The 17,289-nt window shown below is 39.2% G+C and overlaps 1 protein-coding gene across 22 annotated transcripts in view; it reads right to left on the bottom strand.

Moving 5' to 3' along the window:
- LOC117473305 (ankyrin-3-like) overlaps positions 1-17,289 on the bottom strand; it is a 152,207-nt gene that overhangs the window by 76,156 nt on the left and 58,762 nt on the right. For 21 of the 22 annotated variants that reach the window (XM_034118834.1, XM_034118830.1, XM_034118846.1 and 18 more), the window contains exons 2-3: positions 2,431-2,532; positions 1,600-1,698 (exon numbers count right to left, since the gene is read on the bottom strand). In XM_034118834.1, the coding sequence (XP_033974725.1) occupies positions 1,600-1,698; positions 2,431-2,532 (201 nt within the window). Of the gene's footprint in view, positions 1-1,599; positions 1,699-2,430; positions 2,533-7,872; positions 7,943-17,289 lie in introns of those variants that run through there. The other variant, XM_034118836.1, reaches the window with a different exon arrangement.

Below are 17,289 nucleotides of genomic sequence, written 5' to 3'. Positions count from 1 at the left end.
TCCATATACTGAACCTCTAATGGATGCACCTGTTGTGTCTGTGTGTGTCAGCAGCAGCTGTTGCCATGTTGTCATTCCTGCTGCCAATGGGAACTCCACATAAACACCTCCCCTCATTCCAGGATCTAGGCTGCCCTTTCTCTTTTTTCCTCTCATGCTGCTACACTGCATTAAGACTAGAAAGCACAATTTCATGCAGGCTTATGTAACAATATTTGAGCACATTGAATTTGCCAGCAGTTTCCTCCTATAGAGATAATATGCAGAAATTAAGCAAAAGCTGGTGCTTTCTTTTTCTGCTTTCCGTCGGGTTTATAAACGTCTAAACCTGCATTTAGATTTTTTATTTAACGCTGATACAAGCATCAAATACAACACAGATATAGTATCACTTAATGAAGTTGTTATAACACATTTGTTAAAAACCAGATGCCTATTTACAAATTAAACAGCATTCATTTGGATTTATAAGTCCATCCACTTTGCTCCAGAATGTATGAAACAAATTCACCCAAAGAATGGCTGCTTGCTGCCTTTGAAAACATTGCTGATGGTGACACTCAAGCAGAACAGTAACCTGGTGGGCCTTAAAGCCAAAACAAGAACTGAAAAACGCCAACACTTTTTGGGGTTGGGTCATACATCTACATGGTTTTGTCACCATGACCTCTCTCTCATTCTAGTCTAGTCTTTTGATCCATTCTTAATGTAAACATATTACATATAGGCACTTTTCCATAATGAAGGTAACGGATCAGAACAACCCTATTTCCTCAGCCATATTTCTCCTGGAGACCGCTGCCAGTATAATCCTCCGGAACCCATGGATTATTCAACGATGGACTGTTAGAATTTTTATAGCGGCAAGCTTTTGAAAGTTTTACTGATGTTTCCTTAGAATATACTCTACCGGTTCACTAACAAACATGAATAAAAAATGTTAGAGCAGTGGAACAGCGAACTAAAGGAACAGCTCGCTAAGAGCTAGGATGCTAACATTGATAGTGAAAAGGAGGAGAGTAACCCAGAAGGTCGTACTAGTTAACCTGTCTTCAACTTGAACTAGACTGGCATCCAAGAGGACTTGAGCTTCAGCTAACTAAGGCGGAGAACAACAGCTGCCTGTCACACCCCCACCTCCAGTTGATCACCATACCAACCTTTGCAGAGGTCCTGCCCTACACCAAACTAATGACAGAGACCTTGTGGCAGGTACTGTACAAGTCCCAGCCTCCACACACATGACCTCTATTTTCTGCCAATAACCCCTCTTTAGCATTTGTAAACACTTAGTACATAAATATCCACTTTAAACGTACAAAGAGCTGCCAGCTCCAGAACAGGAAGTAGTTGCAGATACATCCTGATTCAATAGAATTTTCTTTGCTACGTGAAACTGCATCACTGTCATTTAATTAAGATTATGTGGGAAACAAATAACCACAAGGCCAAATGATTCCTTCATCAGTTCACCGAACTTCTCCATTACCACGCAGCCATTCATCTCCTTTACAATGTGACTTTGGGAAGGAGCTGACGCAGCACTCTACAGTATGTGAGGGATCGAGTGTGTTTGTGACTCCTGGGCAGCACACACACCTTGGTAGCTGCGTCCACGTTGGCGCCGTGCTTGATGAGCTCAGCCACCACCTCCACATGGCCCTCCTTCGAGGCCAGATGGAGAGCATTTAGACCATTCTGGAGAGAAAGAAAAAAAGAGATTAAACCCTTTTGTTTGTCTTTATTGTGAAAAGAATATGAATCCTGTTCAATCTTCTGCTCTTTTACTTAGTAACACTTTAATGCATCAATAATTATAATCAAAACATATCATATACAGTTTATGATTCTGAAAGTGGGCCAATATGCATAATGAATACTTTTACTTTTGGTACATACGTTTATTTTGATGCAAATATTTCTGTATGTTGCCGGACTTTTACTTGTAACAGTAAGTATTCCTACACTCTGTAACTTCTACTTTTACTCAAGTACGAGATCTGAGTACTTCTCCCACCTCTGGAGCATGTTAACTCTTGCTAATAAGCAGAAAACGTACAGCTACAGTAGGGCTTCTATTAGTTTTGCAGGTAAGCCTTTTTAGTTAAGAACCAAACGGTAGATAAATGTCGACCTGATGATGACCCAATAAGAAATGTGAAAAGATCACCAAAGTTATTCATCTCGTGAAATCATTAAGTTTGGAGATAAGGGCAATAGTGTCACATGGAAACAGTGTTTATAGCAATTTATTCAGGAGCCAATGCAAATTTGGGAAAGTGTTTTTTGTCATTTTAGGTTAATCACCACTTGAATGCCCCACAGACCTTACTGGCAGCTTCACTGTTATAGTACAAGATAAAAACAGACCACCATGAAGTGGAGGTAGACTCTTGTTTCCTTAGAACTATACGTTATCATGCTTCCCACCTGATTGCAAATATTGATGTCGACTCCATTCTTCAGGTAGTCCAAAGCTTTCTCGAGGTTCCCGGCCCGAGCTGATCGCAGATAACAGGCATTTATATCCGTCTGCAGGACACAGAGAGGAGCATGTTGTCATCTTTACTTCACAAAGGTCAACGCAGGTACAGGAATACCAAAGAAATTCGTATGTTAAAAGATTTCGTTCGGGTTAAGTGAAAAGAAAAAGCGTTAATTATTTAAAGACAGCAAGAGCTCAGAGCTTATTCTAAGCTAGTTATTATTTGGGATGCTTAGTCAGAAGCTGATACTTCATCCATGTGAATCCCTGCAATTAGAGATAAGTTGAATAAATCCTTAAAGGCAAGTATGTTATTAGGTGGAGAAAAAAACATAGGGTACATTTCATATGGAAAGCCTTTATAGAAGATGAATAAGAGCTCAAAAAAGGTTAAGAGTGAAAGAGAACATGCCTGTGTGTTTTTCAAAAGCAAAGAAGGCTGCTTAATCCAAGCCAATGTTGATAGGAAGGTTATACAAGGTAGACACAAGGAATGTATCAGAATATTTAGATTTAAAAAAGGAATACAAACAGGCCTAAAGGCAGACCATCAGTGAGTCCCTGATTTCATGATTGCAGTGCAGAGCTCCTGTGAGCCACACCCAGACGTACACAGTAACACAGGAGGGGCACTCTCCAATTACCCTCTGCTCATGTGCCTATTAACCTAGCAACCCACCTATTCTCTAGAAAGCATATACACACACAAAAGGCTCTTAGTTCTGCAACTGGGCTCATTCACAAACCCTCTTTCACAAGTCAACTCTAGCAGGGAGCTGAACATATGGTCCATTCATTTACAGAAACGACAGACAGTCAACATATTATACAAAATAGATATTTGTCCAAAAAGAGGGTCATTCTCAATCAAAGACAAACCAGTAAAAGATGGTTATCTTTGTAGTAAAGATAGAAACAACTATATTATTTATTGAGTTTCCAGGGTTCAGTGGCGACAAATTGGAACTGATTTACTGAACATACAATAAACACATCTGGAATGTGCTCCTGGAATACTGCAGCCATAAAAACATGAAGTCTTTGCATTAAATATTTCATATAGATTTAGTCCTTTAGATGGAAATCGTTGTATTTATGTCCAAAAATACTCTGAAAAGCCTTCAGTGATATCCTGGAAAGTCCCCAATTGGCATGACATGCTTTACAAAATAAAAAGTGTGTTAGTGGTAGCCAAATAGCAGCATCATTTAGACATTTTAGTCATATAATAAAATATATATTAAAGGAACAAAACAATCATTATCAGTTTTTATTCCCCAACACTAATTCATCAGGTATTTGTTTTTTTCTTAAATTGGGTAATCGAGGCTTTTAAGCTTAAAAAACAACACATGAGATGATATTTCACTGGATTTATTCAGAATAACTTTGGCTTTGTGGGTAATTTAAATATAAGTGCTACAGACAGTCCTGTCATGCTCACTGCACCATGATCTGTGTTGTTGTAGACAGATTGTTGGCTAAAGCTGACAGCTGAGCTCATTTCCCACTCACTGAATGGATCTTATCTGGGTTCATCATCATCACACACACACACACACACACACACACACACACACACACACACACACAATACACACACAATACACACACACACACACACAGTGTTTCTGGTGTCAGCATCCACTCTGTGGGGCAGAGACTCGGGGGGCTTATCCGACGCCATGCCATCAGACACACAGGTTTATCCAGTGATCGAGAGTGAACTTCCTGAATTCAGCCTATTTCCATTATTATAATTAACTCCATTGGTGTCTTTGTAAATGTTTCTGAATCTTATTTCTTAATTCATGCAGCAACGTTACATCTTTATTTATTGTATGACCCTGTTGAATTTAAAATGTTAACGTGGTTTTTATCAATCTTCTGTAACAAGGCTAATGAAATCCCTAGTAAGACGTTCATTTGTAGACCGTCCCTACATCAAGTACATGCTGCACCAGTATAACACACATAATATACATTAACTTTGTTGTTATGAAACAATAAAACTTGATTTGCAACTGTTATGAATCTGTATAGCTGTAGAGTGTTTTTGAGCAGAACAGATATATGTCATGTTGTTAGGTATGGGCTAAAAACTGGAAAATTAGCACCATTACAAGTATGCTAAATTGGCTATTAGCAGTTCCTTTATAACATACCCATTAGTTTACGCACAGCTATCACTGGAGTACTTTGACACTAAAACACATTATAAAAACATGAGTATTGTCAGTGAGGCTTATATGAAGTGTCTATTTTTTGATGACTTCAAAACATAATTATGAATGTTTCTTTACCATGGACATCAGAGATAACAATAGATCACAGCCAATCTAACCAAATTAGGAAAGTGGTATATTTAGCCACAAGTTGATAGACAGACATTATTTTTCACTTATATTGCATAACTATTTAAGGGACTGAAAAGTGGTTGAGACTTACATTTGATCAGACTGATTGCATAATTATCTCCAGCCTTTATGAATAAGATGCTAACTGCACAAAGAGTGGAAGTGCACACTCAATGAAAGGTGCAGCAAACAAAAGGACTTGAATCTGGCCGTCAGTATCACAGCGGAAAATGTTGGTTTGGTAACACCAGCAACACAAGTGGAGGAAAAGACCAGCAAACGTTTCTTATCCACAATAAAACCTTTGGTGGGTTTCTGTCTTATGAAAGCTACGCGCTGTGTGAGGCGGCGTGCTGTGGAGGTTCTCTAAACCCTGAGAGGGGTTGTAAGGCACCATGCCAAGCCTTTTGAGTTCAAAGTGGCACCAGGCTCGACCGCTCATAACTCAGAGCATTATCAGAATACCAGTTTAAAGCATCACGCTCTGAGGAGCCAAAACGCACAGAAGTCCAGTTGAGAATTTGCCAATCCACTGATAAAACCAACAGCTGCACATCAGATTCATTCATCACAATCAAACTAAAGATAGAACTGAAGACATATTTTCTTATCTTTATCTGTTAAATAAAATAAACCATTTGAATATTTTCCTCTTTAAAAATACTAGTTTCCTGATTAAAAAAAATAGATGCAAACTCACTTCACGACCCAACCTTTGATTTTATTCAGAAGCATGTGTAAGCCCGGTTTTGTATTTCTTTACAGCCTCAACAAAAAAGTTAAAATAAGAATAAAAACATTATTTAGGCAGCTAAAGAGAGAAAAGGGAAGGCATATTGCCACTTCAAACATACATAAACGTATTGCTGAGCAACAACAGACAGTACAGTATGCAGTTACAGTAATGTTAGGAGAGCCCATAAAAAACATTCAAGTACAAAAATAGAACCAATGAAAGTGTCTTCCCATTGAAATGAATGCTCCTGCTGTGATTCCTGCCATCAACTCTTCCCCTGTTTTCATCACCATGCCTCTCAGGTTCTCCAGCTCTGGTGCTGTGCCACATTAGGTTATCAGTCTGAGCCAGGAATGCATTTGTCACTATGTTGTTTATCACATTAATATCTTAACGTCCAAATTAGTAAGTAAGTAATACAATTGAAGCAATTCAACCATTTGAGAGCAGCTATGATAATCCATTGTGGAGGCCATGTACAAAAGCAAAACATGTGGTTTAAGACAGACAACAAGACAATTTACAGACCAAAACTTGGGCTTTTCTACAATTTCGATAAAAGGTCAAATTATGTTTATTTATTGTGAAGTATGAAAGTTTCATTTTTACTTAAAGAAATGACGGAAAGAAAATCCTACACATTTTCCGAGGTATTTATTAGCAGCGGTAAGTAACTGATAATTTTGTCAGTTTTACTTTTGCAAAACCTAGTAATATTAACTCAGATTTGAATCAGATCAGGTGGACATTAAGGACTTTGACCAACTTACATTTTAATCAATTCATTGGGGCCAAAATGAACACTGATAGGAAAAAAAAACTGCAGATCAGTAAAGCTAGTTTGAATAATATCTTGGTTGTTTGTAGCAGCAGAGTTACAACTTGTGTTCTCCAGTGTAACTTTATTTATCCATGAGAGATATGCAAAGAATGCTACGGTGGCTCTTTTTCTGGAACACGCTCATACAGTTACGCACATTCCAACATGGGAGCTGCCCCCCCGACCAACAACAACGCTGAGGGACGAGCCTGTTACTCATTCATATCACCAGACAGACTGAATGTTATAGTGAACAGGACAGCCTTTTAACTGAATGAAAAATCACATTTCTATCAAACTAATTTCAACACTATAATACATTGAATGTAATCCATGCTAGGTTTGATTTGGCATGTCATACAAATGTGGCACATTTCCAGCAAATATCTGAGGTGACTATCAATTAAATGACTGCTTGGCCCCCTGCAGTAAGTCAGTGATGATAGCTAGCTTTTACTGCATACAGTATATCACATATCACCATGTTCAGGGAGACCTTTTCCAATCACAGGGGCTCATAAAGAGTCTGTCTTTCTAACTAAGTGGATTAACTTATCATGAAAATTAACTAATTAAAAGCAACCATTTCTAACATCAATCTCTCCCTGTTTACTCAAAACGTTATTATGACGTTCTCCGTATTTGCAATTCAAGCCCCCTCGTCCACTGAACAGTATTCTACAGTTCTCCTTGAGTGCTATTTTGTCCCTGTTTTCCTCTAAAATGTATATTTTAGTTCTTTCCTTTTGCTCCTTTCCCTCTATTTTAGAATCAAAGTCATTCCTTAGTTCTTATTATTTGCTATTTTTTCCCTCTTTTCCATTCAATGTTATCTTTTAGTTATCTTTTTTAATCCTCCTTTTCCCCTAATTTGTCTTCTTCAGTTCTTCATTTTTGCTCTTTTATCCCTGTATTCCACTAAATGTCCCCTCAGTCCTCTTTTTTTCTGCTCTTCTATCCACCTTTTTCTCTAAATGTTATTCTTTAGTCCTTTTTGTTCCCTTTAAATCCACATTTCCCCCTAAATTGTACTCTTCAGTTCTCCCTTTTTGCCCTTTTCCCCCCGTTTCCACATAAACACATAGAGGATGCACCACTGTCCAAGGTCAGGTGCTTCCATACACATCACTGTGCGACATGAAACCACAACACTGTATATACAGGTTCATACAAACGCAATCAGCAGAAATGTTTCAAATGTTGGTCCAAGTAAAGCAGTCAGGAATGCAAATAAGCATTCACACACACACACACACATACTGCAGCAGAGTGGTGCAGCACAGTTGCCACTGCCACCCGTCCCATCAACGACCCCTCAACGTCTCACCTCACCGCCACAACATCACTAAATCCTACACCGGCTGTAAATTCCCCAAATCCTGTTAGCATGACTCAACGCAGCAGGACAGGAGAGTCTGTTTACAGTCACAGAGCTCAATGACTTTACAGTAAAGTACACACGGTAGAGACTTACTTCAGCCAAATAGTCTGCTGCCTCCTCCACTGCCATGTTTCTCAGCCTGCAGCTGAAAGAGTGAAACCTGAGCACTCAATTACTGTTGCAGCTAGCCATAGCCCTGGAAGCTAGGGGAGAGAGGGATGGGGGCAAGAGAGGAGAGAGGAGGAGAAGGGGAGGGACGATCTATGGGTGAGTGAGGGTGAGGGAAAGACAGAGAGAGAGAGATAGGGGCATTATGTCACAGCTAAAAATACCTGGCTTGCAGTGAGAAAGTCCAGAGCATGGTAGAGAATGGGGGGGAGGGAGGGGTGAGACAGGAGAGTTTCCGGCGTTAATCTCACCAACTCTCACTGGAACAGCACGGGATCAGAGGACAATGAGTCTGCCAGCCACTTGTTAAAAGTAGAAAATTAAAATCAAAGTTTCCTCCTTCTGTAGTCTGTGCTTTACTTTAGGACAGATAAGAGGGACATATTCAATTGTACTGCCTATTACTATTTACCTTTTAGATTTGATCTGAAAAAACATTTAATTATCAGGTTTTTCAAACTTTGCCTACTTATGATTGAGAAGACTATAAACTAAATTAAAGAGGAATGTGTCTTTTTAAAGTATCTTTTTGCTTAATTGTAATAATAGTTTTGTTCCATAGAGGATAACTTTTTTCACAAATAAAGAAAATAATTGCAGATTTTTTTTAATCATAACTTTTTTCCTCTCGTTCAACATCTCAAAACCCACCAGATTAATTTTGTGCATGTAATAATGTACTAATAACATAGTTACTGTTTACACATAATTTAAAAACCGTTTAACACTATTGACTATTTATGTTATTAGCGTCGTTTAACAATAAATACATTTTAAATGTAGTAATGAAAGTGGCCCTATTACGCTTCTTTGGGGTTTTCCCTTCCTGTAGTGTGTTATGTAGGTTTTTGTGCATGTAAATGGTCTGCAGAGGCTAAAATCCCAAAGTTCCCTCCAGAGGGGGTTTCTCTCCAACACACTCCCCCTGCCTGAAACTCCATCGGAGTCTTTCTTTGACTTTCGTAACAAACTGACATCCCTACATAACGCTTCTATTGGCTAGCGCTTCAACACATTGTATGTGATAGGCGAAGAGGTGGGACATCTCTAAGCAGTTGACCAATCACAACAGAGCCGGCCAGCTAACCAATCAGAGCAGACTGGGCTCTGGTTTCAGACAGAGGGTGAAAAGAGGTGCTGCAGCACAGGCAGTATGAGAGTAATAAAGAGCTTTTTGAACATTAAAGCATAAAATACAAATATGAAACCTGACAATTAGCATAATAGGGCCCCTTTAAATTACATTTTTGAAATGAAGTGTTAATATTCCATAAGCTTTTCCTTACCTCTTTCAAATGACCAAACACACACACCTACTAGTTCTCCCTAGGAATTATATTTCCACTATTACCACTACTGCAGTTATTACATTAACAGTATACTTGGCTCTAAAGACTCAACCATTAGGCTGATTACCCAACTGTATTCAGTATTTCAGACTATAGCTCCACAGTTATGATCCTATCTGCGTGTCTGTGTGCATGAAGGGAATACTCCCTGACATACGATATCTGCATCCACCATCCCCTATGGTTTACAGTAAACACAGAGACAACTGCACGCGAAGTAATCTCCAGCAACCCATGTAACTGTACCCGACTGTGGAAGTAAAATCTCTTCTAGCCTCCCTCTAGATCAGGACCAGCAAGCCAGGATGTAACCAGACACATGCTGAGCCATAAAGGACGGATTAGCAGGATCTGGATTCCTCAGGTATTTAAGATGCAAACGGCAGCAGTTAACCTGGTAGAAGGATAGCCAGTCAGCCTGAAGATTACCTCCTCAGTGAGAGGAGCTGGTCAGTACTGAGGCTGTGAGTCAGAGCTTATAAGGTGGTGAAGTTCACATCAGTGTCACAGTCTTGAAATCAAGTAAAAGCATATTTGCTAGAACTGTCCAGCCTATATCACACATACAATTAGCTCCTTCATATTAAAGGACAAAATATGCAGTTTTTTCTTTCGACAAATAGAAGCTTTTAAAACAATTACAAATCGCTGCTGAAAAGTACATCACTTTTGCGATTTGACTGGGTTATGGTTAAGGTTTGGGCACAAAAACAACTCGCTTGGACTTGGCGAAAGGTGCCGGTTCAGTTTAAATTAAATAAAAACATGTTTGCTTGTTCATCTTCCAAAGTAACAATTCAAAATGAATAACTGCAGCTTCGACTATATCATCACCATACTGTAGATGCAGAACACAACATTGAGATCATGAGTCTCAAAACAATTATTTGTTTATTTAATAAAATGTTTAAAGTAAACATTTTTCAAATTTGAGTTCACGCTATTCTTCATTTAATGCATTTCAAAATCTAAATAACTTTTGGTGTTAGATATTCATTTGTGTGATTTCTCAGTAACTTAATGATTAACTGAAATATAAATTGACTAATTGATATAAAATTAACCTATTACAGTTGTTTGGTTATTGCCTGTTATACTGCAGCGACTCATGACTGCAACAGATTACAGGGTCAATGGCAGTCAAAGCCACTCGTCCTGTTAAAGTCTCCTTGAGCCTGAATCCTTCTAATCACTTCATGTCAGCCTCGACGGAGAAATCATACATAAAGATACACTCACTACTCAGTTTTTAGGCCCTTTAGCATCACACTCAAGCATCCAAGAAATCAGAGAATCATTCAGTGCTGTGATACCATCATTACGATCATTCATAATGCTGTTTAAAGTGGACTGAAATAAGACTTATGGTCTAAGATAATGGTGACAGTTAAATATAGCAGAGTATGGACTTATATTTAAGCCTGGGTTTGGACAGAAGGGTCTGACGTTGACTGTGTGTAGTGTACCCCATCCCTCTTGTTCAGGTTTACTGTGACATGAACAAGGAGTAGATCGACAATTCTGCAGAAACACAGACGGTTAGGATTGGAGGACACACCAACTGCAGAAGTCAACCCACTTCAGTTTTAAAGACTTTGTTTACCCTCCACAAAAATGCATTCTGAGTGTAAGCCATAATTAGCATTACGTTTCATAGAATGAATGTTTTCTTCATTAAAGCTGTACTAATTGCCTTACTGTTTTACCTTGGCCAACCTACAGTACCTAGCCAAACCAAGAACTACGAGCTGAGGTTGGAGATCGTGGACTTTGAGGGTGAGAAATTCTACGGACATGATCTCTTGCTGGTCCAGAGACGGAGCGGAGGGATACCAGCTATACCTTGGAATTTACACCTTTTGCTTTTTCTATCACCCAGTCAGGGTTGGTTAGAAGTGTTGATATTGAAGTGAGGAAAACGTTTTTTTAGAATGGGACGATTTGGCAGAGAGTGGCCTATAAACACTCCTAGAGAGCTTCAGCTAGAAGAGGGAACACCCTTTTCTGTGCACAATATAGCAATTCCACTTATGGAGGGAACCAATTATCTTGAATGATTTATTGACTATGCGCCACCGTTTTTTTGCCGTTTGACTGTCCAAGCTGTTGTAACAAACTGTTATGGATGAGATGATTCAGCAAATTTGTATGGAGAGTTTAAGCTTCCTTACGGACGGAGATTAACACTTCCAAAGGTCAACAGGCTGAATTACTTCTCGGCCACATATCGGTTAAATGGTCACTATAACCCAACCACTCATTGGTTTTCCATTGAACTATTGGGGGCTGATGATGATGGATTTAGTGAATTACTGTTCTATGTATTAGACCAAATTAGTATTTTCTAGATTGTTCTATTAGGGGACAATGGACAGAAATGCACTGTTACTGTCAAAGATCAAGATGGTTGATCTGAACTGCGCCAGGATTGCCTATGGAGGATTCTGGTTGGAAGTGTGTTTTCGGGCTTACTCAAATAGTCTCAGACAGACTCTTTACCGGGGGAGTTTCACCCTGTGCAGCTGGTGTACAGAGGAACATCTTCAAAGGGCTCGGTTCCTCTCTGAAAAACATCACGATGAAGATCAGATTGCTTGCTGCTTAAAAATGGAACTGGGTCAACCTCGGTGAAGTCAAGACTCACCGCGCTCAGCTTTGTTTAACCGGTGCATCACAACCAGCAGGATTAGAAGATGTCCAAATAAGATAAAACGTTGCTTCTGTTGGACTGTCGCTGATTGTTTTGTCAAGAAATCAATTTATTTATTTCAGTTCTCAAAGAGAAGCGGGTGAATTTGTCTCTTCTGTCACTGCAGTTTGGCAAAGGCTACCCCCAATAATTTCAACCCCCACACACACACACATACCGACACACACCAGTTTAATGATCCGTTGATGGTGCTTTATGACATCTGTGAAAGGGAGGGAGGTGTTTCCATGGCAACTGAAGCCCCTAAATGTGCACTGCTGCACTGGGTACATTGGATCTTGAGGGATGTAAAGAACCCATTGGTGTTAAAACTATAACCACTGACACTTGGATTAACCTAGTACAATCATTTGTAATTATTGCAGATGTTGTACCATCGCCAATGAGGGACTTCTTCACGGCTGAACATTTTTTTTGCATTGTATCAAAATTCCAATATAGCCTACAGCTTTTTCTTTCTTTTTCATCTTAGGAGGTGCAATGTATGTCAAAATACTAATTCAAATCACAAATTCTCTTTAAGAGGATAGAATACCCACATAACATTCTACAGACTTAAAAAAACATCTTTGTTTGAAATAGGATAATGAGGATTAGGGTGAGGGTTATTCTCTACCGTAATCCTTATGTTTTTCAAAACAAATGTAAATAATGATGTGACATGATCACTCCCCTTATTATTGCAAATCATATCCCAAGTGTTAAAATGATCACAATGTTAGTTGTGTATGACATTTCAATATGTTTTTGATGTAGCTAACAAAACTTGAGCGTTGCAAAGTCAATATGTTGGAGATGAATTATTGAAGAATATTAACAAGAACATTGAACTTTATATTCTGAATAATTGCTGTTTTCATTTATTTTCCCATTTCATGCAAGCACACTGGGGATGCACTTTTGTGACTTAAACTGTACAAATAACAAAATGAATCTGTGTACCATGTTCGATATCTCCAGCTGGAATTCTCCCTGTTAGCTTACAGTAAACAATTACTTAGAGATATCCTGAAATGTATTAGATATGTTCTTGATTAAACAAAGATTGTTTAGAATATGAAATGTTAATAATATGGTATAAATGTCCATTTACTGTCTAACAACAAATACAAATCAGCAATTAACCATATTTTAGAGGCTGGAACATGAATGTTTGACTAACGTCGATCAAATGATAGTGGCAGATCTGTTGTGGGAACTATAAAAAGTGTTAATAGTAATAGTCTATGTATTTGGTAAATTTAAATATTGAGTGCACTGAAGTCCAACATGTGTGTGCATGATGAACCAAACTAACACACACCCACACAACAGGACATAAACACACTCCCACAGCTTGCCTGGTTACAGTCATTAATTCCCAGGTCCACTATCAGTCCCTAGTGGTGACTCAGCAGAACTACTGCATCTGCTGCACTGTGACGACTGTCCCTCAATGTAAACAATATCCACTTTTAACAGTTTGTTTAAAAGAAAAGAGATACAATTACACAATACTAAATATTAATATATAGAATCAATACTGTTATGAATGTAGTATATATATTTGGCTACATAAGAACAGATGCAGTCCCTCTCTGAAAAAGCACACGTCATTTGGACTTGTATATATTATGAAATCAACGGGGAATGGGTGGATTTAGGTGTGTGTGTACGTGTGTGTGTTGTCCTGCTTCCGACTGGTGCTTCATTCTGATTGGTCGCTTGGCTACTGCAGTCTCAGCCCTCTCACAGCAGCACATGAGAGGAGGATAAAAACAGAGAGTACAAACTCTTCAACTACTCTTACTGCTCTTTGCTGTCACACTTCACTGCAGATTCGTCTGAGAGAGCCTCATATCTATGATCCTTTATATATGTATAATAATAAATCTGCATCACTTCGCATCAACAAACCCTCCCTTCTTTAACTAGTTCCTATAGTCAGCTGCAGGATCAGTCCCTGGTTAGGGCTCCCTGTGATTGGCTGGCAGATTGTCTCTGCTGTCTTCTCATTGGATGACAGCAGATGATGCTGCTGCTGCTACTGGATTACAGGCACTGTGCTGATGTAAGGCTGTGTGCTTCTCTACGTGTGTGTGTGTGTGTGTGTGTGTGTGTGTGTGTGTGTGTGTGTGTGTGTGTGTGTGTGTGTGTGTGTGTGTGTGTGTGTGTGTGTGTGTGTGTGTGTGTGTGTGTGTGTGTGTGTGTGTGTGTGGTGACTGGTAATGTAGACACACTATGGCAGCCCTGAGGGGAAATCAGACAGAAACACCAAAAGGCAGATCATCGATAATTTCTTCTACTTAAAGCACACACACTCTGCAGCTGCAAGACTTCACTCTTGCGTCAAAAACGAACTCTCTTGCAAAATAAAACCCCCAAAATTAGGTCCATAAAAAAAAAAAAAACAGGTACAGTAACAGAAAGGAAAAAAGCTACAGTAGCACTGCTTGGTTAACCTCTTCTGACAGAGACAGAGCGCTGGCCATGAATAAATTAACATCTGGCCGGGACCAAAAGCACATACAGCACACACGGAGAACACACAGTGCACCAACAGGGCGGGATGTGTGGTGGTGCATGTCAACAACCATACCCCTATATGCACACACACAGAGCCTAGTTTTATGATATTTGCAACACTCTGCCCCATTGTCACGCAAGGTGAAACACAAACAAACCATGAAAATTAGGAGCCACAAAAACAATTACACATTTGTTGTGGGTATCAGTCATTCAGAGGTTAACAAGATAAAGAATCCAGAGTCATGCTAGCAGCTCAAAAGGCTAACATCAGCAAGCTCACAATGACAATGCTAACATGCTGATGTCGCTAATTGCTTGGAAATTGCTTTGGTCACATTTGTTGTATTGCTTTAGACTTTTTAATGAATTTTCCTTATTATTTTGGATTTTCCACTAAGCTTTATTTTTCACTGAAACATTGAACCCTCCAGAAAAAAATCATTCTGAAAGATCTCTATACTCCATCCCCAGTGGTAAATATTTGTTTTCCACTTTCTGGCACTCTTACAAATTAAACAGGTTACGAGATGAAATATATCAATTAATCTACAGGAAAAACAATAAGAGCAGAGAAAGAGAAGTGAAGTACAGTAGGAGCATTGTCCTTACACTACAGCTCATGGAATCCGAAGGCAATTAAGGTATTGCTCAGAAAATCAATAGAGCACTTTAGTCGTACGTCCAACATCAGCATGGCTGCTTCCTCTCTGCTGACTCTCACGCCTCGTGCCACACAGGGCTGTGGGCCTACATTCTATACTCATTATTCCTTCACTTAAAGAGAGCTGAAGTGAAACAAGAACTTCCGGGTACAGTAGGAGTTCAGCAGAATTCTCATTGTAAGAGCAAATTAAAAAAATCCAGCCTTGAGAATATACAAACAACCTCAAGTCAATTGTTAGTTAACATTTCATTTTCTAATGGTCTTTAAGAACACCATTTCCCAGAAGCCCTGCATTTTTCCATGCTAAACGTACTTTAATGTACTTTAGTTTTGGATATATTATGGTCATTTGAGAAGGTTGGATTTTTTTTTTTATCACAAAGGTTTCAACTTCAATAGTGCTGGTGGATGCCATACAGAAAATAGAAAGTAAACCCCAGAGGCATGCTTTATTTCATACAAAAACAAGAAAATGCTGAATAAAAGATCAAACTACAGAAGCTTTGAATTGTTCAAACTTGGAATCAGTAGTGAGAGAACAAATACATTTCATGTAATTGTAATTTTAATCAATGAGGTGCGAGATTTCTATTGAAAGATGAAGAAGTGTATACAGCTTTATACTGGAGAGAGGAAGGAATAACACATGGAGATGGAGGCAGTAGGGAATTGTGTAATTGAGGACAATGTTTTTGGCTCCATGAATCCTGAGTGGCTGCACATCTCTGCACAATGTTAGTGGGCCAGGACATGAATAAACTACGACACCCTTAAAACCCCCTCTCAGCACGAAGCAAGAATGCAGCGTTAGCTCACCAGAGTCACATAGTAGCCCGCTAAAGTCCTGTACAGCCAGGTGCTGGGGAGTACTGTGGAAGTCATACACTACAGCGTCCATGCATCCATCCCATCTACTGTAAATACTCCCGATAAACCGTAATAGAGGAGAGGAGATTGAGACTTATCCCAGCATGCAATGGGAAAAGCCGGGGAATCACCCTGGATCAAGCCCATGTGGAGCAGTACCATGTGAGGTGGCTTCAGCATTTTAAAAACATTCCAATAGACACTCTTTACAGAAAACCTGTTTGAATGCTCCAAAATGCAGTGGAAAGCAGCTAAGTATATTTACGTAATCTTCTACGTGCAATTCAAACTAACTTGTACTTCACCTGAGGGTTTTAACATTATGCAACTTTATACTTCTTATCCGCTACATGTAGTTTTGACTTCACTACATTTATTAGGCACCTGTAGTTACTTAGCAGAAAAGTATTTAAATCATAAGGCTTATTTTTGTAACTGAAAGCCCATCTTGGTTGCATAGTGAGTACTTTATGCTTCATTACTTATTCCATTAAAATGGAATGGACATTTCAAAACGTGTGGCTTGCTGCAGATTTAAATACTACTCGAGTAGAACTTCACATTGACTTAGTAACACATTTCTTGGTGATGCCGAAGGCTAATTAAAAGATGTAATGTGTATGAGATTCTTTGTATTGTTTTGTTTTAAGGACGGCTAATGACAGCAGTGTTGAAATTGGTTGGTCCCATTAATACTTCCAGCACTTTCCAAAGCCCTCTCTACACAGGGGCTGGATCCCTTCTATCTATACAAGTGACTAAGACAAGCCTAGCCTTCTCTCTCTTCTGTGTCCAAACCTCTGTCTGTCTGTCTATTTCTGTCTGTCTGATCTAGACCCTTCTTCTCACCTTCAAAATGTCTGCTACCGCCCGTTACACATACTCACATCCTGTCTGTGTCGTGACTCTGTGCCATGCTTCATCACCTCACCCACTGAGAGCAAACACAAGGGGTTGAACATAAAACATCCCTGTCCCCTTGATTCTCCCCGTCTCGTACGATATGCCAGCATTTCACTCGATGATAGCCTTAAGAACAACATATGCAGTATTTATATGCCTTTTTTGCTGCTGATTGCCACCCTGACATGCAAGACAACGTTTAGTTGCTTTTGTTCTGCACACAGTGTCCCAGATAATTATTCAAACAAACACAAAAGGAGAACCGATGTCAGTCTATTACAGGGTCCATCTTAAGCACTTACTTAGCATATAACAAGAAAAAACATATTTAGGTTGTGTAT

Source organism: Trematomus bernacchii, unplaced genomic scaffold (genome assembly GCF_902827165.1).
Source record: "Trematomus bernacchii unplaced genomic scaffold, fTreBer1.1, whole genome shotgun sequence".
In the NCBI taxonomy this organism is placed as follows: Eukaryota; Metazoa; Chordata; class Actinopteri; order Perciformes; family Nototheniidae; genus Trematomus; species Trematomus bernacchii.
The sequence above is the reverse complement of the archived record's forward strand: the minus strand, read 5'-3'. Positions and strand labels throughout refer to the sequence as shown.